General features: G+C 37.7%; 1 protein-coding gene across 1 annotated transcript in view; it reads right to left on the reverse strand.

The window, feature by feature from the left end:
* The window catches only part of DNAH7 (dynein axonemal heavy chain 7), a 231955-nt gene that overhangs the window by 154572 nt on the left and 55002 nt on the right, over positions 1–22381 (reverse strand). The window contains exons 18-21 of the mRNA XM_040971902.1: positions 20403–20589; positions 7662–7855; positions 5987–6185; positions 1977–2117 (exon numbers count right to left, since the gene is read on the reverse strand). Of these exons, the coding sequence (XP_040827836.1) occupies positions 1977–2117; positions 5987–6185; positions 7662–7855; positions 20403–20589 (721 nt within the window). The remainder of the gene's footprint in view (positions 1–1976; positions 2118–5986; positions 6186–7661; positions 7856–20402; positions 20590–22381) is intronic.

Consider the following 22381-nt stretch of genomic DNA (forward strand, 5'->3'; position numbering starts at 1 on the left):
CTGAACGTGCATGAAAAATGAACAAGGGCAGAAGGCATATCAAAACAGGAAAATCACAAGCAAATGGAATCAATTTTGAGGACATATTAAAAACTGCCTTTCATGTCACAAACCTGAACTATGAAAGCCTATTCGTTTTGGCAATCTCAGTGGCTACCTCCATATTTATACCTATTGATATTGTGGAAGAAAAATAAAAATGAATAGACTAATAAGTAATTAAATACAATCCGGCATTAATGGATATTATTACAGACCAAGAAAAAAAGGAGTCTGAATGTAATGTGGTAAGAGTTATAGGTGAACAGTTTACAGAGAACACATGGAGATGAAATGATCTACACTGCAAATATTCTTAGTTCAGATCATTCCAGTGATGCAGATGGAAATGGGAAAGGATTATGGTTTACATTGGAATGTTTTGCCTCAACCTCTCCCTGTTCTAGTTCACTCTGTATGAGTGGAGAATTTGACAGAAAAAAGAGGGCTTTGACAAACACTACACTTATTATTTTATTTTCAATATTGTTTACACAACTGAGAGAAATGCACACTAGTATGGGTCTCTCATCAGGTGGGAAGGGTCAAGGAATGGAAGAAGGTGGGTAGGACCAATGTTTCAGTTTCTTGGTTCTTATGTCTGCTGGGGGAGAAGAGGTGGGGACGCTCCTTACTGACAAACTAAATCAATATCCGGGGGGGGGAGGGGGACAGTCATTTGATAATGCTGTAGAGACCTTGGTATAGGGAAGAGTGTTCCGTGGGTGTTACTTGAGTAGTTTTGATAATTCTGAGAGGTTGATTTTGTTGCACCTGCGTTGAGGAAATCTTTCTAAGGTCTATTGGTTGACAAAGTCCACATCAGTGTGCATCCATAGATCCAGACACTGGCTGCAAAGGTTGGCCAGTAGATGTACATAACCTGTTCTGCTTTTCATTCTCCGACAAGGCACTGGATATTATTTGCTGGATTAGATGAGACAGTTGTCACGTTTCTCATGTGCATCTGGGCATGCTGTCCACTGCACAGATTGCAACAACCGAGAAGCTGGGTCTGATACATTCTTTCCAAGATCACACTACATATATATATTTTTTAATTTTTCCTTGTGGCCAGGATTTGAATCCAGTGATCTAGATGGGAAATCCCCCAAGAAACCTTGCCTGGCGTAACCTCAGAATTGACTTCTGTGTGTAACAGCTAGTACAGAGTCAGCTTCAGGCTGTCACCTAAACCAGCCAACACACATACCAATGGATGCAGCTTCTTGATCAGTTCGACCCCCAGTCCCTTCTCATGCAAACTGACAGGTGTTGCACCTAACCCAGCCCAGCCAGCCTAGTCTGCTACAACCCAGTCTTTATACACACCAGAGGGTGCCATGGTCTAGTTGGGGAAAACTTCCAACAGCCCCCATTAGGATCATCCCAGCCCGTTTTTGCATGTGCCAGCATGTGATGTGGCCTAGTCTAGTCCATCCTGCATCCCACCTGATTCTTTTGACCGCCCTCTGGTGCTGCAACTTAGCTCAGCCCAACTCATTTCCAGATCTGCCCTACATGTACACTAACAGGTGCTGCTGCCTTGGACAGTCTGGCTCAGCCTTAGCCCTGGCTCTCGTGTTCCCCAGCACAAGCACCACATTTAAACTCAGGGAATTTGGTAGATATACAAAAAGTCATCTTATTTTCCCCCATTTACCAGTCTGTTCCCTCCAGACTATTTCCCCACTGTGATAAATGATACAGTCGGTTTGATGGTTCTGGGGCCAGAACACAGGAATGGAGAATCCAGGAGACTGCATTTGCCTTGGTTAACTACATTGATGACCAAGCTGTGCCTGGAGGTTGGTGAGTGGCAGTCTGTAAGTGAAGAGACAAGCCCAGTTCCTGGCTTCAGCCTGACCCAGACCTGGCTGTTGTGGCCTATTACGGAGTGAATCAGCTGAGAAAACTGGGAGTAAGAAAAGCCTTACCTCTAGCCCCTTTGGAATTGCTGTTTGTACTTCCATTGTCCAAAAGGTCTGTGATACACATAGCACAGTCTGTCCAGGCCAATCTCTTACCCAGTTAATTCGTTCATTTTTTGTATAGGCGAGAATTGCCTCTCCAATTACCTGGCAGAAACAGAAATTGCTAAAGAAGAACAGGTTCTTGGATCAGCTATGTAACAGAGCTAAACTCCTAAATGAAATCCATACTACTCATGCATTCACAATATTTTTAGCCAGTTGTGAAAGACTCAATTAAAACACATGGTTAAACTATTAAATTCTACTTAATTCATATACTTGTGAGTAAAAAAAAAATTACATGATATGTTATTTTGTAGATACATTATCAATTTATGTGAATCACATTATAACAAATATCCATTTAGTCCTATTTAGCTAAGGATATCCTAGGCATATTTGGATTAAACAAGTATATATTACTGTAACTGCAAAATAGAAATTCAGATAATTCTTAACTTATAGCCATTAAGTAAATTAAAGATGATGATTTCATCTTAATTCAATGTGATCTCTACTCAGCCATGCACATGTGTGATTTTTTTTTCCAAACAAGGGTTGGTTTTATTTAACTACAGAACCTTTCTAAAAAATACATACACATAAAATAAAGACAAAACATATCTCAAACTTGTAATCTGTCAGCATATCTTGATTCCACAAGATGTATGCCAGGCTACAAAACTGTTATGTAGTTCAATCTTTATTAGTACTAGATTGGGAGGTCTCTTTGTCTCTCTCTATGTCTCTGTCTCTCCTCCCTCTGTAACTCTGCCTTTCTAATCTCAGGGAAGTCTGAGCAAACCTAAAAGCTGAGTTGCATTACTGACACTAGAGTAGTGCTTGTCTTTTCACATCCTTGTACATCTTTTCATTCTTAACATTCCCTCTGGAGTCTGCACAATTGTCCTCAGGGCCAGGCTGCCATCACTCTGTAGCCTTCTGCTGTTTCACCTTGACCCACAAGAGGACAGCACCTTCTTCCTTTCGTAATGCATCCTGTCATCATGCAAATCTCTCAGGTCCCCACTGGCCTCCATGTATCTATCTTGCGTGGCCTGAGTGTGGTGGTAGCAAATGGTTCAGTCCCGGAGCATGGACTTGGCCATGATGTTCATGAACCATTTTTTCCCACTGCTGTTACAGAACTGTCTTCCATTTTCTCTCTGCTGCAGCACCTCAACTGAAAACACTGACAGGGATCAAAGCAACTCCTGCCTTGCATGGCTAAATGTGTGTACTCTGACCCTCAACCAGGAGCAATGTGTACACCACACTCAACGACATACATGGCCTGAGTGTATGCGCACACTCAGCAGGTGCATGCGCACACAGGCACAGTCAGGCAGATGCCACAATCCCTCCAAGGACACTCCTGTGCTGCTGACCTCACTCCCTGTCAGTCTTAGAGTCTGATACCCCAGGGGATGATAGCAGGGAGGGATGTGCAACTCATTCATAGAGAGTGATGGACTCTGATGGATTGTAGTCAGGTAATCCAATTTTATTCTTTACTACATGTGTGTTAAGTCTGGTCCATGTACCCTGCCAGATATCTTTACTGAGCTGCTATCCCTACCTTTTTAGACCAGCTATCAGTAGGAAAAAAACTATTAAACAAATTATTTAAAACTAAAAATCAGTGGAAGGTGACATACATTTCAATGCCTGAATTTCAGAAATGTCTGTCAAGATTAGATTTTTCTGACCAACATATAAGGATGCCTTCATTCTAAATTTTTAGCCTACGTAGGAGATGTATAGAACTGACAAAGTTAAAGAGAAGTGTGTTGCCCTACTGACAATAAAAGAAAATTTTTAAAGCCAGAAGTAGTCACATAAAGGGCAGGTGAAAAATAGGCAACTGTGGGATGGAAGAAATAGAGAAAAAAAATAGAAGGCTCGGGAGACGTATGCCAAGAACATGCAGTAAATATGTGTTCTGGAAGATCATTGTGGAAAAAAAAATCAGAAATCAAAATCTAATCACAAAAGGCATTTCTACACAGGTAGATAGGAGAAAAGTGATTATATAAAGTTCCACTCTGTTGCCATTATTACATTCCTGTGTGTGTATGCCTTCCAAGAAAGAAAAATAGCACATAAACATATGTATTTCCTATTTGTGTGTTCATCTTGATTTACTTGCATATTTTCTCAACAACAACCTTATATGTGAACATTTTTGGAAGATATTTATCTTCCACACAATCTTGTACTGCATTGTAATCCTCTATAATGGCAGCCAAAATATTTTCTCCAAACTTTAATAAAATGCTAAAAGGATACTTCATGTATACAAGAGTGCTCAAAAATAATGACTTATTGGGCCTGCATGCCCGGGATCCCATATGGGTGCCGGTTCTAATCCCAGCAGCCCTGCTTCCCATCCAGCTCCCTGCCTGTGGCCCGGGAAAGCAGTGGAGGATGGCCCAAAGCTTTGGGACCCTGCGCCCGTGTGGGAGACCCGGAAGAGCCTCCTGGCTTTGGATTGGCATAGCATCGGCCGTTGTGCTCACTTGGGGAGTGAATCATGGGACAGAAGATCTTCCTCTCTGTCTCTCCTCTCTGTATACCCGCCTTTCCAATAAAAATAAAATAAATCTTAAAAAAATAATGACTTATCATTGCATACTACATCAAATAGCAACCCAGACTCCAAGTTGATGTTGCTACATAGTGGTCAAAGAGGAAGTCATTTCATTGCTAACTGCTGCACCAATTGTCACGCTTCTTGCGACACTAATCAAGACCTATGAAAACTGATCCTTGTGGGCACAGTTTCTATAGATGAGAAATCATTATCATAAAACAGATAATTCAGCCTAATAATATTCATCTAAATTTATTTTACAGTAGAGAGAAAAATGGGAAACCGCCCAAAAGATTCTACATTTACTGGGAAATATTAGGCAGGCAAGCATCAAAACTATATTTAAGAAGAGAAAGGAACATTAGGGCACATAGTAACATCAAACACCTAGATTCCAATTAACTTTTCCAAAAAATTATAAAAGAATCTGAAAGATTAATTAGCCAATTAATTATACTCCCTCATAATTCCTGGCTCAATCATGAATCTTATTCACATCATAGTGAAAAAATAGATGGGGCAGACACTAGGTGCAGCTGTTAACAGACCAATTAAGATGCTCATCTACTGCATCATAGTGCTGAGTTCAACACGGAACTCCAATTCCTGTCTCTGGCTTCCTGCATATGCAGATCCTGGGAGACAGCATGATTGCTCAGTAATCTTTGGGTTACTAATACCCATGGAAGAGAACCAGGCTGAGTTTCTAGCTCTGGGCTTTGTCTTAGCCTAGTCCTAGCCATTGTATTCTGAGGAGTGAACTAGGGGATACAAAATCTATATATATATCTGTGTGAACTCTCTCTACCTCAAAAAAAATTTTAAAAAGAAGGTAACTTTTTTCTTTTAAATGAATTTCAATACTCAATCTGTATTTGTTAGCACAACTTGAAATTCTCTACTAACAACAATAATTTAAAATTACAGTATGTTTTATATGAATTAGAAACCACTAATTGTAGGGAGTACATATTATTTTCTAGCATTTTGGTCGGTATCTTACATATACTTAGGGCAAAATGATTTATATATGCTAAGGAGATTAATGTGAAAGTGTAAAGAGATGCTTCTAGTGCAAGACTAAAAATTGACCAGTAGATTAAAATGTTTCTACCAAAGATGAAAGCATTAGCATTTAGCGACAATAAAAGAGATGTACAACACTAAAGCCCTAGGTTTTCTGTGATACAGATGGTACTTTTCTCACTACAAAATTACTATCATAGAGATATCCTGCCTTCAAGTTATCTATTATCTTTGAGTGGATAATTTTAAATTCAATTTCTGCCTAAATAACAACGCATTTACCAATGACTGGTTTATAACAAGATTAACACAGTATCATCTTTCCTAAGAAGTAATAACAAATATAATCAGCTACCTTGTGGATGGAGTTAATCATAATTCTTTCTAGTTCAACCAACCACTTCTCCACTTGACCTCTGGCTTTGGCTGTTGAAATGGTCTCTACAAGTTCCACAACTTCTCCTTCACTGCTCTTCATGTGAGTAATGTCTAAAGTTTCTGTAAATTCGACCTTTGCAATTCCTTCGAAACATTTCTTCAAGTGAGGTTGCACCCTATTAGGGAAAAGTATATATGTTTAAGAGAGTAATAAAAGGGAAGTAATTCCTAAAAGCCACTGTTCCTGTGCATTAATTGTAACATTCATAAATGTGTTCTAAATATTAGGCTCATGCTAAAGGTTGCTGGGGATGAAGTACTGAGCATAGACCAAAAACACAAACATGAAAGAAAGACAAGTTTTCTGACATGGATTATAGAGTCCAATGGGAGACTAGCATTAATTGAATAATTACAAAAGGACATGTAAAAATACCATTAGAATAAGAGTTAAGGAAGAGACACATCAATGAGGCCTTGTTTTCATCACGATAAACAGAAAATTGCTGAAAGTTAAATAAGGAGTTAATCAACCTCAACTAACAGATACATATGCTAATTGAAAGAATCTTCAAATGCACAAAAGCAGTCATTTCAACTGGAATCTTCAAAGAGCTCTTCAAAGTTACGGGCTAGGTTTATTGCCTTAAGTACTACAGAGTTTACTAAATCATCAACTGCTGCTCTATTCAACATAATACGAATGGGCTATTGGCCCCCTCATTTTGGCACATTACCAACAACCAGTAGCATTCATCTTTTAAGTAGGAAAAAAGAAATATAGCATAAAAGCTCAAATGGAAATCTTAAGGTGAATTTATATTTTCATCTGAATTACTTGTTTCTTACTTTGAAAACACAGATGCAAAGGTCATGAATTAACAAGTACCTACGTGCTGCCTCCTACGTATTAGATGATCCTCTAAAGACCAGGGAGTTAGTGGAGGAAGTGGAAACAAAAGTAAGAAGTGCTTGCCATGACAGAACTTGTCTCTGCTAGAGGAAGAAAAGCAGTACACTAATAAGAAAATCATTGGGTATGCCAGATGTTAACAAATATGGAGAAGAAAAGTAAGACAAGGAAGACCTAAGTTCAGGAAAGGTGGCTAGGAAGTGTTAGAGGGGCTGCTGTTTGAACATGATTATCAAGGAAGGCCTCCTTTAATGGCAGATACTGGAGTAGGTTTCCATAAAGTCCTACAGGAGGTAGAGGAAGAGGGCATGCGGGCACTTGGGGCAGAGAGCATGGAACACTGAGCTGGTAGGCTGCCTTTTTAAGTCAGAATTAGAAGAAGGCTGGTGAATGCTGAGTGAGCAAGAAGATGACTCGTGAGAGATGAACATAAAGGATGAACTATCTGTGTCACTGCAAGAGATGGTGAATTTTTATGCTGAACGTGATGTATAAGAGCAATGTGTTCAAAGAACTCTGTAACACAACAGAAGAAATCCATTTTATAAGGTCATACATATGGGAAAATACTACTCACTGATATCACTTTTTAAACAATGGTACCAAAGTTGGTAATATTAAGGGTATTATTAAGAAAAATACTAAGTAAATATGATTACATATATCTACTGATGTCCCATCTTGTTTCAAAACTTAAAGCAGATAAATTTAGCCATCACAGTCCATGTAAGTTACTTACCTAGTTGGATCTTTAGTCTCAGATAGGATTTCAAGAAGTTCATCGTTGGACAAGAAAAAGAATCTGGGGAAGAAGAGGCGTTTCTTTTCCAAATATTCATTAAGCCCTTTAAGGATGAGTTCTAATAGTTCATTAGATTTTTTCAATCTTTCCAGCATTCTTTCAATAGTTACAACTGTCAAAACACGTTTATTCTAAAATACAAAAATAAAACAATCAACTCAAGAACATCATGTATTAAAACATAACAAAGTATATTTGAAGTTAGATATGTTTAGCCAAATAAGCATCATGTAAATTTTAAAATGAAAATTTATTTTTAAACATAATATTACAGGCCCAGCACAGTAGCCTAGCAGCTAAAGTCCTCACTTTGCATATGCTAGGATCCCATATGGGCACCAGTTCTAATTCTGGCTACTCTACTTTTCATTCAGCTTCTGGCTTGTGGCCTGGGAAAGCAGTTGAGGACTGCCCAAAGCCTTGGACCCTGCATCTGTGTGGGAAACCTGGAAGAGGCTCCCAGCTCCTGGCTTCAGATTAGCTCAGCTCTGGCTGTTGCAGCCAACTGGGGAGAGAACCAGCAGAAAGAAGATCTTCCTCTCTGTCTCCCCGACTTTCTGATAAAAAAAATAATCTTGCAAATTCTAAATCCACCCAGGCTCTTTCAGTATGTAAAAGTCAAGGCCAGCATTGTGAATTTATGCTGCCTACAATGACAACACTAATGCCGGCACTTCCACATGGATACAAGTTTAAGACCTGGATTCTTCACTTTCCACCCAGCTCCCTGTTAAAGTACCTGGGAAAGCAGCAGAAGATGACGCAAGTGCTTGGGGCCCTGCTCATGGAGGAGACATGGAAGAACCTCTGGGCTCTGGGATTTTGCCTGGCACAGCCCCAGCCACTGCAGCCATTTGGGCAGTGAACCAGCATATGGAAGATCTCTGTCTCTCTCTGTTCTCTCTCTGTCTAACTGCCTTTTAAATAAATACATTTTTAAAAAACTATGAAAAAGGCATGTATATTTGGCCTTTGGCTGTCTTGTTCATAATTTCTAATTTGGAAAGTAGAAGTAGAAAAATAATATGGAGAAGGTGGAAGAAAGACTACTGTCTAACGGAAAATAAGGAAAGATCTTTTGATTTATTCTTTGAGGGAAAAGTATTCTAGTTATTCATCATCATTATCATCAACAATAACAAAATAATAATACCTGCTTAAAATTATAGATGAAAAAAAGAGGCTGAGTTGTTTTCTATAAAGGCCTCATTTTGTAACCAACTGTCCTTGGAACTACATGGTAACACTGTTTGAGGAAGAACTCAAGTTCAATATGAGCTCTTTTTCAAGTCCCCACTGCCTAAAATTTTCCACTTTTAAGGCTTAGAATTCTGAAAATGTCACTGTGAATGTTTGCTTTAAAGTGATACAAACAAAATCAACTATTTTAGAAATAGCTTTTATACTGCATGATTCAAAATAAGAACTCTGACCAAAACCTGAGCTTAAGAACTCATATTTAAAAGAAAAAAAATAAATGAACCTAACCAATTTCACTAAGCATCTAGTCAGAAACCACTGAGTTTCTAATAGCTGCTAGCCTTGAAAAGGCAGTGGAAGACGACCCAAGTGCTTGGGCCCTGACCCACATGGAGACCCAGAAAAGTCCCTGGCTTCTGGCTTGGGCCAAGGTGTGCAACAGTAGAGGGAATAACACATGGAGGATCCTTCTCTATCATTGATTCAAATAATAAAATACATATATATAACTTAAATATAGTTGAAATGAAATTCTTTTTACTTTTCTTTACTGTGCTGTTCATGTTACCTGGGCCTATTTTTGGTTTTATACTACCAAATTCAGTATTCAACGCTGAAAAAGTAAGAAAATTTCTGTATCGAATAAACATAAAAGTATTAAAAAGAATTGCTAAAAGACAGTAATATAGATTTCAGTCACCATGCCAAATAAGAAATTTCACGACTGTGAATCTGAATTTATTATTAATATCTGCACACATTTTAGAAAACTTAGAAGAAATAAAAGAAACAACTTTTGTTTGCATTAAAAACTATGCTTTAATTTTGACATTAGCTACTCAAACTTATTTCTGGTATCCCATATGATCTAGAAGCACAATTAAAGAAATCAATTAACTTTTACTTTTTTTATAAGAATTTTATTCAACTGCAGAGGTCTCTAAAGTATTTTTTTTTGTTATTGTACATTGAAATCTGACTAAATCTGCTATAACCTATCTGCTTTGTTTCAAATTATAACACATTTTGCAAGCACAGTAACTTGATCAAGGAATAAGGTAATTCTCACTAATGCTTGTTTTGTCAGTAAAATGGGAATATATAAAATATTTAATATGACTAGATAAACTTATCTTTAAAGCCATAAAAATTTTACACAGCATTTTATTATCCTCCCTAACAGCTTTATGTTTCAAACAGACATTAAACACACACTGCATGATAAGAATTCAGGTCATAATTTACATGTGCAATTCATCCAATCAAGGATAGAGACGGACTGCTACATATGTAAATGCAAAAACCAAAACTGTTCTTAGAGTGCCACCTTCTGGAAAAGTATGCTTTTCTTTGCTGGAAAAAAACATATATATATATGTAATCTATATAAACATAATCTGAAATGTTGCTAATAAATTTGAAAAGCTCTTTTCACAAATCAGCATTATCTGTTTTATTCTCAGCAAAGAATTTCTTTCAGTGCTGTTGTTTCAGCTACAAGATTCAAAAGGTTTTAAAAATTAGTTAAAAAGCCAGGTCATATCTCCCTTATACACTACAATCACCAAGACAAGAACAACTACAAACAAACCAAAACTCTGGAAATACTTAGGCATTCAAGCAAAATTTCTGAGTCATTATAAATTGCTGAGGTCAAACCCATTTAACCAGGTAGATCAATGTGTGAACCAAATTAGCTACTCCTAAGCGAATGCAGGCAGTAAGAATCTATGCACCTTATGACTGGAAACTCCTTTCACTCTTTCTGGTAAGAAGATCACACTAGAAACTGGTTCAGCTAAAGGAAGGACCCTAAATCATTTTCTGTACCACACTCTGCTCCTCGGGAACTGGTGGCCTTGTGTGATTATATGCCTGATAGGAATATTTTTTCTTCAAAACAGAAAAGCCCTCAATGCTAGCAAAGAGGACCAAATCATATAACATTTTAAAAGTCACGAATATGATGCTTGGGATACAAACCCTTAAAGCTACGCTGTTTACTTTCTCTTGTCTTCATCAAGAGAGAGGAAAGTGAGAGAGAGAGAGAAGTGCTGAGTGACTGAGGGAAGGTGAAAATGTGTCACCTATCCCATTCCATCAGTTTTATGGAGTTGAACATTTTATAACCCTCCATCCTTCACAGAAGATATTTATCACAGTAAAACTGATTTGCAGAGTAGGCATCCAGGAATACTTGTTAAATGCTTGAGTGAATGCAGAATGAATGAATCCTGTAGACACACAGACACACAGGGAACCTACGGCTCTCCAGGCTGAACTGGGCTGGGTACTTAGCTATTGTCTGAAGAAATAATAACAACATGTTAAAACAGGAAGCTATTGGAAACTTGAAACTTTAGTTCCTTGACATTTTTGTCTTCTGGAAGGGAAGAAAGGAATTTATAACTCACATTTTATGGCTAACGAAAGACTTAACAACTTTCATGTTTGCTTCTCTTTACTTTTTCTGCTTCACCAGCATCGCTAATCTCATCAACTCAAATGACAATCTCCAGTTTATTGACATTTCTACGCCAAATGATTATGATATCAAGTGCTTGAAAAGTTCATTTTCACTGGATTACTACTGCCAGAAGAGTTTCATGGAAAACGGTTTTGTATACTTAGTGAAATTGAGCTCATGTCTGTTCACGAAGTTTTCGAAAGCAAAAACTTCCTACTTGGAAATCTCTAGGCAAAAGAAAACTACTAAGAACCTCACTACATATTTTGTACTAAGAAAAAAAGTGTGGGTCAACTGAGTAGAATTTTAAACCCCCTTAAACTTTTAAGGCTTTTTTTTTTACCTCATGAGGAATTCTTATTTCTCATAGCCCACTTACCTAAAACTGAATTTTCAGAATGTTTTTCACAATAAATGAAGAATTTTCAGAACTTAGAATCCAAGAACTGTTCTTAATTATTAATTTTTCATTTTAAGAGAGTTTTTTTTAAAGATCTATTTTTATTATTTTTTCATTGGAAAGGCGGATATACAGAGAGGAGAGACAGAGAGGAAGATCTTCTGTCCGGTGATTCACTCCCCAAGTGAGCGCAACGGGCCGATACTATGCCAATCCGAAGCCAGGAGCCTCTTCCGGGTCTCCCATGCGGGTGCAGGTTCCCAAAGCTTTGGGCCGTCCTCGACTGCTTTCCCAGGCCACAGGCAGGGAGCTGGAAGGGAAGCGGGGCTGCCGGGATTAGAACCGGCGCCCATATGGGATCCCAGGCGTGCAAGGCGAGGACCTTTAACCACTTGCGCCATTGCGCCGGGCCCCATTTTAAGAGAGTTTTGAGGTTCTACTACCTGTCAGTCACTATAAGTGCTTATGTGACAAGAACAAACAAAACTGACAATATCCCAGCCTTCCCAGGGGAGACAATAACCAACATCACCATTCATAAATGACATGTTAAGTCAAGCAATGACAGATGTTACAAAAAAAAAAAAAGAAGGAAAGAAAAAGGAGATAAGAAGTGCCAAGAAAGGCAAGCACAGGTTAACTTCAAGTGGGGTACTGCACTGAGAAGGGCTCCAAGGCAGCAGATACTCAGAGGTCCAGCCATCTGGGGAGGAGGTTCAGCTGCTGCAAAGGGCCTGCAAAGTGTATTTGATGTGTGCAACTGAAAGTGAAGGAAGCTGGTGCAATCAGAATAAACAAACAGGATAGTTATAAGGACAGAGAGGCAAAAAACTGGAGGGAACAGGTCAAGCACTTCTCATTCGATGAAACCATGAAACGTCCCCACACAGAACTCGCCTCTGCACACCAACAGTAGTTTAGGTAAATAGCCATTGCTAGATTCCAATGGGCAAAGCCAGATGCAGACAATAGCTGTGGCTAGCTTATCAAGTGAACTGGTGAAAAGCATATCGCTCCCTAATTCCCACATCTATGTAGTCAGCCAACGCAAGAAACCCTACATTTGAACTGGTGGGGAACATATAACATGTATATTTTAGAACTTCTCTCCCCAAAAAACCCTCAGAAAGATCCTAATTTAGCAGAAATATCAAATATAAGGATGAACATTGTACCTAAATACAGTAAATGTTAATGTAATTGCGGATCAATGAAACTACTAAAATGTAGATTTAAAATATCTCAAAAAAGAAAGACATGGGGAGCCCAGTGCAATAGCCTAGTGTTTAAGGTTATCACCTTGCACACACCAATATCCCATATGGGCGTTGGTTCTAATACCGGCAGTCCTGCTTCCTATCCAGCTCCCTACTTGTGGCCTGGGAAAGGAGTCAAGGATAGCCCAAAGCCTTGGAACCCTGCACCCCTGTGGGAGACCCAGAAGATGCTCCATGCTCCTGGCTTCAGATCAACTCAGCTCCGACTGTGGTGGCCACTCAGGGAGTGAATTAGCAGATGGAAGATCTTTGTCTCTGTCTCTCCTCCTCTCTGTGTATCTCCTTTCCAATAAAAATAAATAAATCTTTAAAAAATAAAGACAAAGGGGGAAGAGGATGGGGAAAGCAGAAAATCTCATTATATTCTTAGAATTGCATCTATGAACTATATTGAATGTGCTAAAAATTAAATTTAAAAAGTATTTTTTAATTTACAAAGAACTTTACCTGAAACTCAAAACTATTCTCTTCCCTGAGCTCTAGTGAATGAACCTTCAATATGACCCACCTCACTTTCACAAGTTCAATGTTCACTGTAGGGCCTGTAAATCCCACATGTGTCAATCAGACACGTCTTTTCCTGGTAATCTGAATTCTTTGGCATAAGCAACACTATGGGGAAATGTGACAATGGATATTTTGCTTAGGAAATCGGTGAGTGACAGTGATGGCCGAAGAGTGTGTGAGCAAAAAACAAGTTACTTCTCCCATTCATCCTGAACAAGGACAGATGCATTCAACGCCTAGAACATGGTTACTGGATCCCTCCCAGTGTGGTACTGGGTCAGAAGCACTATGCTTCTAATGATTTCTGCTTTTGGCAGAATTGTAGATGAGTAGTCTGTGATGGTGAATCTTTCCATAATTTCCCTCTCTGCCCTCATGACTTCTTTGTTTATAGCCAGGGTGACAACACATCCAAGTCTGATAAAGGGAATTCAGACTTATATCCGATTTCCTGTATAAATTATCCATTGCTTCAACTCAAAAGTTCTCCAGCATGAGCAATATATTGCATAAGTTTTCCAGTCCATAGCTTGCTCTTTACACACTGGCATTTGTTGGTTGACATTCACCAAATAGGTCAACTGGCCAACCATATAATTAAATGCCTCCTTTTGCAACGGTTCTTTTTATCACGAATTCTCATGAAACACTAACATACTCAGCTTAGAATCTATTCTGTGATCTCTTCTGTATTGCTTCCTTTAGTGTTTTTCTTTCCATGCTTTCAACCTGTTTCCTCTAAGTTATTAATTATTCAGGGGAACTATTTTCTACTGACCATCATCAATGTATATTCAAGAAAGATGAAAAACAAAACTAATTACTCACGGAGGTTGTAAGTAATATTCTACTCCCTAGAAGATTCCCTTCCTTCTGTTCTTTTAAGACCATCCCTAGGTAAGGCTGTAACTTCTACTTCCACATAGTACACTCACATACCTTGTAAACATTTTAAAGTCAATCTCCATTTTCTTTAAACCATGTTAGGTGTCTTCTATCATTTCCATCTAATTGAAACAGGTCATCACAAACCAGTCTGGTCAAGAAGGCAAATAAAATAGTACCACCCACACCTCTTTGATTAGCACTTCACAATTTCTGGAAGATGCATTCATTTTCAACAAATCTGACAAGTCTAACTCACCTTATTTCCTCCCTGGACAAGCGCCATCACAAAACATGGGACTCTACAGACAGCTACCAATGCATCCACCAAAGGGAGCTCTACAGAGTAGGAGGGTCAGGGCACTAGGAGTCAATCAAATGGCTTCAAATGACTCCACTGTCAATTCTTACCATCCCATTCCTTCAGTGAACAACCTACCTTTCACACAATTTTAGGTTGGTCAGAGCAGGATGTTGGCCTGAGGTGAAGTGAAGAGAGAGTCCATGATGGATCATTCAGGCCTTATCTCCTCAGCAATGTTGGGAATAACGCCCTACAGGAACCACTCAGGCCTTGTCTCAGCCCACTATACCATGAGTACTTCACACTACAGATCACTTACTACACTCACTCGCATGCACAAACTGAAAAGCTGTTGCCTTCTCCCATCCCCCATGTGTCCAGTGCTCTACACCCTAGGAGCCAGTTCCCTTATGTGGTCACCATCGCCATGTGGAAGCAGTCCCAGATATCTCCCATCAGCGAATAGTCCTTCAAACTCTTCTCCTTGACTAATAAAACTCTGCCTGAGCTAAAAGCCTCTTTCTTATTCTCTCTTTCTCTCCATCACCCCTGAACCTAACAATAATATATCTGGAAAGGCTAAGGATGAACTACATTGCCATGTGGCCACTCATTAATTAAACTCCTTTACGCTTTCTTACTTATGTCAAACTTGCAGGCATGAGAAACAAAAGGATCTGTGAGGAAAACCACAGAATTTCCTTAGTTTTCTACCACATCTTTTGTATTGAATTTAAAACTAAAAATCAAGCCATTTTTTAATTGTGTCAGAACTTTTGGACGAATTTAATCTTATACTTAGAACTCCTCCCATACTGATGTAGTTCAGCAGCAATCTGGTACAGAAAAGACTTGCCTGTAAATGAGACCTTTTGTTCCAGAAGACCAAGAGAATTCATGAGTTTTGTACTGCATGCCAGGTACTACCTGTGTCCTTTCATCAAATGATGATTTTATTGTTCTAAACTGAACTCAATTAATTCAAGCCCATCCTTGAGGTTCTGAGCATTCATTCAGGTTCATTAGGGAAACCCTCCAGGGATATTAAGCAAAAATGGATTCAACAGGGAATAAATGAATAAAAAAATCTTGGAACAGTCTTAAGGCACACACTCTAGGCTGGGCTTCCAAAATATCTCTGAGAATACCATGGTATTGGCCTTCTAGGGTTTATTACCTCCATTTTCATCAGGACAAACACACTTTATCATTTGACTACTGAATTCAAGAAACAGAAGAGACCACAAACAGCCAAAGCTATCCTGAAAAAAAAAAAGCTGGAAGAATTATAATTCCAGATGTCAAGACATACTTCCAGGGCCGAGGTTATCAAGTGTTACAGAGATGGAGAAGAAAAGCAATGCAACAGAATAGAAACCCTAGAAACCCTAGAAGTGAGCCCACACATGTACAGACCACTCATCTTTGACAAGAGAGCTGAAAATAAACCAGGGAAAAAGTTTGGTCTCTTCAACAAACACTGTTGGGACAACTTGAAAGGAGCATGCGGAAGTAAGAAGCAAAACCCCCATTTCTCATTTTATACAAAACCACCTCTAAATGGATCAAGGACCTAAATCTGCACCCGGACACTATCAAACTATCAGAGGAAAACACAGGAACACTCTATAATATAGAGGCATTGGTAGACTTCTTAGAAAATTCACCTAAAGCACAGGCAGTCAAAATAAACAAGGGAGACTACATCAAACTAAAAAGCTTCTGTACAGTAAAGGAAATGATCAATAAAGTAAAGAAGCAACAACTTAATAGAAGAAAATCCATGCATGCCACACAACAAATAGGAGACTAATATCCAGGGTTTGCAAAGAGTTTCAGAAATTCAGAAATGCAAGAGCAAAACAAAAAAAAACCTGTAAAGAAATGGGTAAAGGATATGGGCAGACATTTTCCAAGAACAAATTCAAATGGCTAACAAACATATAACAAAATGCTCAGGTTCCCTAGCTATCAGAGAAATAGAAATAAAAACCACATTGAGCTTCCATTTCACTTTCCAATGAGACTGGCCTACATTCAGACCTCTACTAACACCACCTGCTGGCATGGATGTAGAGAGAAAGGTACCCTCCCCTCCTTCACTGTTGGTGGGAATGTAGGATAGTACAACCACAACAGAAGTCAGTATGGAGAGTGCTAAGAGAACTGAAAATTGATCCACCACATGACCCATCTATACCATTCCTGGGAATATATTCAAAGGAAATGAAATCTGCATATTAAAAAGTGATCTATAATCCTATATTTATAGGAGCACACTCTACAATAGCAAAGACATGGGAACAACCCAGATGCTTGTCCAAAGAGGAATGGATAGCAAAACTGTGGTACATTTACCCTAAGAAATACTACTCAGCCATTAAAAAGAATGGAATTCTATAATTTTCAACAAAATGGTCCCAACTAGAGATAATTTTGCTCAATGAAATAAGTCAATCCCAAAAGGACAAATGCCATACATTTTTTCTGATACAAGATAGCAGTCATGCAATACATAAAACAAGTCAATATATAGGTAAATACATACATTCTCATAGAGGAACTGTATAACGAAGACTACTGGGAAGTGAAGATAGACACTTTGCAGTATGTATCTCTACTCCCAAATAAAAGGAGGACACCTACTGAAACTGCTAAAAATACTTTGACAATATGATACTAGATTTTCTATCATTGTGTATACCTACAATGCCATAATACACTGAAAAAGCAGAATGTTGGCCTTGTAATTGTTGCTGAAGGACTATACTATTGTAATAAAATATGAGGGAGAAAATAGAGAGGGGGGTAGGATGGGGAGTGAGGAAGAGAAGGTAAAGGGTGGGGGGAATCCCTATACTTCAAAAAATGTGCCATAGAAAACAGTAATAAAAAAAATTTAGGTGTTTCCTTCCCTAAATATTTCCCATAAAACCAATCAACCTTATGAGTTATAGTCAGTATAATTTTGCACTAATAATCTGAGACCACAAACCATTGTACAGGCCATTGCAGGTGCTTATTTATGTATTCTGAACCTAACTACTTCTGTCCTTTTCTTATGGAGTTTTCATTGTAGTTGAATTATGTATTTACCTTGAAAATGGTCAATTTTATGTCAGCTTGCCTCACTGTACTTGGTTACTCAAACACACACCAGAAAAGTCAGTGCCATTAAATTTATTTTGTAATTGGGACTGAAGTCCTGATCAACGATTTTAAGTAAAGGAGATTGTCCTAGATAATTTGGCTGGTCCTCACTCAAGTTCATTGAAGGTCTTGAGAGCACAGCTGAGGTATACCTGAAGAACACTACTGGTATCCTGTGAGCAGAAGTCCTTCTTAGTGCATGCCTCGCTTTAGTTTTCAGGTTTGCCCAGCCAGCCACACATTGTTCCATATTAAGTGGAATATATATGTAAAAATATTTCTGGTGTATTTCTTTGGATTACATGGAATTAATGTATTCCCCATTCTCTAAATATCTTCTTTAAGTTAGTGCTGTTTAGATTAAGTAATACATTTTGCTTTACTAAGTAATAGACCAGGATTGTGTATTTTAAGAAATGATTTTAGAATTGATTATTTTTACCTTAAAAAAAAACTATGATTGTGGCTATAATTTGGGGATCAGAACGCAGGCTCAATAAGGTGTCTCTCAACACTCATAAAACTGGTGGGTAGAGAGGGATAGTGTATAGGAAAGAAAAAGAAGTTCTATGCCCATGGTCAGGCTTGATAGCAGAAATATTTAAAATGACAATAAGAGTGCCACAGTTTCATGATTTCCAAATTCCAAACGAGAGCATCTATTTGGTATGAGCTAGTTCATCTCCAGAAATTTAGGTAGTAGACAGCCTGGAGCTAGCCATCTTTTAGCTTTCAGGTTCACCAGAACGAGGTGAAATCCTTGGTACCAAGTGATCATATTTATCACAGCAAAAGAAAAAAGATCCCCAATTTTCTGGTCAAGCAGCAGGAAAAATGAGAAGGGGCTGAACTGGAAGGAAAATGGATTTGAGGAGAAATTCAAGACTGCCTTCTTTGGTTTTAAATTGAACACAAAAGATTTGGGCAGAGAGCCACAGCTGGGGATGAAATGCAGGAAATGGTTAACTTTTGTACTGAACGATCAATCCATTGGCCTCCACTGCTCAGAAGGGCTCATTAGACTTCTGAGAGAACAGAGATTCATGTTTATTTTCAGATCTACAGCTGGTGTGAGCAAAGACTAACTTGAATACTAATACCTTGAAAAGGAGAAATGCAAAGAGTTGAAGAAGAGTTGGTAAAGAAAATCAACTATTATGGCAAAAGAAAATCAGGGGCCACCCTTCCGTATCCCCAACCCCAAATCGGTTCATTTAAGAACTAGAGCACACAATGCTTTGGTTTTAACGTAGAATTTTTCTAAGATCAAAAATTTACCACCTTTATTCATCAATCCCAGCATATTTCCCCCCTTTTAGGCATTTAAATATCCATACAATTTCTTAGTAATTAGAATTTTGAAGAATATTTTTTATCAAATATTAACAAATTAATGACACTAAAAATTCAAACATCTACTTTTTGCTTTTTTATGGGAAAAAAAATTTCTTCATCTCTACAAAAATAAAACACATACATGTTATATATGTTTGTGCATTGTACTAAGCAAACTATATATGGAAGACCAAAGGTTGAAAATAAATTAATTAGAATAAGTGTATTACAAAATGTCTAAACATAACTTAAATATGGAATTAGATACAGTGATTAATTTTACAAAAGATCTTCAATAAAGATTTGGTTCAAGTATTATATAAATAGAAGCAAATTAAATAAAGTTATATTTATCAAGTAATGCAGCTTATGTCAATGTAGTACTCAGGTGATTTCCAAAGCTTAAATAACAAATTTACATATATTTCTATTCAGTGTAGAAAAACGATAATATTCATCCTATTTTATTGTACTTGATCAAAAAACATTGCAGAAAATTATAGTTATTTAATTAAATAACCTAATAATTTTTTTGTATTTTATTCTTCAACAACACAATGTCTTCTGAATTGGAGAAAACTCATGCTTTTCAGTATTATGATTTTTTATTAAATTCCTTCCTTAATCTAAATTGCAATGTTAGCTCTACAGTATTTATGTATTTTTTAAGCCTCTTTATTGAATTGTGTTTTCATTAATTGGACACTAAAGATCTATTTATCTTGACAACTCATTTGTTTTAAGTCCCTACTGAGGGGAAGTGTTGACCGAGTGGCTGACATGATGACATGTCCCCACTGCAGAGCACCCCAATGGTGTTGCAGCCCATAGTCAGGGAGTCACTCAACAGATGGAAGGCAGCCTGTGCTGAGCACAACGCCTTTCTATCAGCACTCTGCTAAGGTGCTGACAGAACCAAAGATTCCTGAAGAGCACTCACCTTTAATAATTAAACTATTGAACCTTAAAGAACAACCAGGACAAAATATTTACATTTGTTTTGAATTTATTGTTCCTTGGTTTTCTAAAATGATAGCTGAAAGAAAAACATATGTGGAAAGATGAGAATGGCTTACTGGAAGCATGCACTGGTTATATGGATTTTTTGTAGGTCAACCAAGCAATTATAATTTTACAATTTTTTTTTACTTACTTGTATAACAGTTTTCATTATATCTCGCCATGTTTTATCCACAGCTGTAAATCGTCTGCCTTCCTCAGGCATTTGAGACATAATGTCCGGAGAGCTGAAGATAGGTTCCAAATACAGCCATGTAGCTTGGACTTTGAGCCACTCATCTAGAATCTCCTGAAGCAGCAAGAGCTTGCCTTCCCATTCTCTGTGAAGCAAAACATGGCCGCTCACATCAACAGCAAACCAAGCAATGCAGCCACGACAGAGCTCAGAACCACAACTGCATTGTCTTGCACACAGTGTTGTTATTTCAATCCCCTTTCAACTAGTTTCATTCTATGGTAAATTATAAGATTGATCCTACCAAATCTATTTTAAAAAGTGATATCAATGTTTATGTTCATACAGACATACTCACCTAACTAAAGTCCACCTAACTACAAATGGGCTGGTTTCTGTATAAATCACAACATTACACCTCTCTGAGACCCAGGTCCATGGCTAGAGAGTTTTGAAGACAATAAAAATACAGTTTTCAAAATGCAAATATTTCCTTTCTTGGCCACAAAATGCAGGAGTACTCTGAACTTTGAATCATTGTAACATACATCCAAGTCATATTTCCTTTAATATTCTTTTTAATCCTCTTAATTTTGACACACAAGGACTATCTCCAGAAAAAAAATCTAAGATGTAATAATTAGCATTCAAAGAAAAACCTACATATTACTAAATATTCAGAAGGTATACTTAAATTTACAATACATTGATTATTAGCCTGTTTCTAAATATGGAGAACATAAATACTGATTAATTTCCTCAGGAAGCTACACACATTGTTCTAAGATTTCTGTATGCATTTTACTCTGACTTCACAACCACCCTGTGAGGGGAAGTCACTTTAATATTGATGGATAGGGAGACTAATGTGAACCAAGATGAGCTCCAAACTGGCCTGCCTAATAAGTAAGAGAGCCAAGATTTAACCTTGACAGCTGGATTCACTGGTAACAGAGATAACATATCCACAAATAGTTCTTCATTGATAGCAACAGAACTTGGAAGTGATACCACTTTGTACATTATATATCATGTTCTATAATTTTAGATTATTAAAACATAAATGTGAATAAGAGCTATCCAAGGCACCAGGCATTTTCAAATTTCTTTAAACGACTTTTCTGTCAAGGTTTACATGTGTATTTGCTTAATTCTGCACAAGAAAATAGGCATGTCTGATCTTTTTCCCTCTATCTACTACAGCATGTCTGATAGAGAAAATTTCCCATTGGCTAACGACACTATCTATAGTTACTGAAAATGCACCTAGATATATGACTTTCAGAGTAGTTAAAAATTCTTCTATTGAATTTTGAACAATGGAGCAAACTGAAGCTAACTCCACCGACAGCACGCTTCCATTCAGGATAATATACCAGAGGTGTACACTACTAAGAACTTAGCTCTCCCTTGCCATGAAAACTCACACTAAAACTGATCATCTGATTTACCTGCACTCTCTTTTTTAAAGTAAAATATAAACTGCTTGGTAAAATTCACAAAACACTGGAAATACCGATATGTCTGTAAGAAAAGGCTTTCACTTACTTGTGCCGGATGCTTAAAATTCAATTTAAAACTACAATTTCATACTATGCACCTACTGTCCATCATTCAAGCATATGAATAGACATTCCAATAGATAAACAAGGATAATCTATGATGAACTAATCAGTACACAAATGCAGCACGACCACAGGAATACATTCTGAGAAGCGTGTGGCTACGATATTGTTCTTTTGCAAACATCACAGAAAATACCCAAACAAACTAAGATATATACAATGTCACTAGGTTATATAACCTTACAGGACTACTAAGTACGTACAGTGCACCTTTGACCAAAACAGCATCATGTGACACATGACTGTATTTATAAAATCATATTATTACCTTCAGTTTTGTAGCTCATACATTCTCTAAGCTATGTTCACAGA

The sequence above is a fragment of the Ochotona curzoniae genome, unplaced genomic scaffold, assembly GCF_017591425.1.
Source record: "Ochotona curzoniae isolate NIBS_2020 unplaced genomic scaffold, NIBS_Ocur_1.0 contig_2210, whole genome shotgun sequence".
Classification (NCBI taxonomy): Eukaryota; Metazoa; Chordata; class Mammalia; order Lagomorpha; family Ochotonidae; genus Ochotona; species Ochotona curzoniae.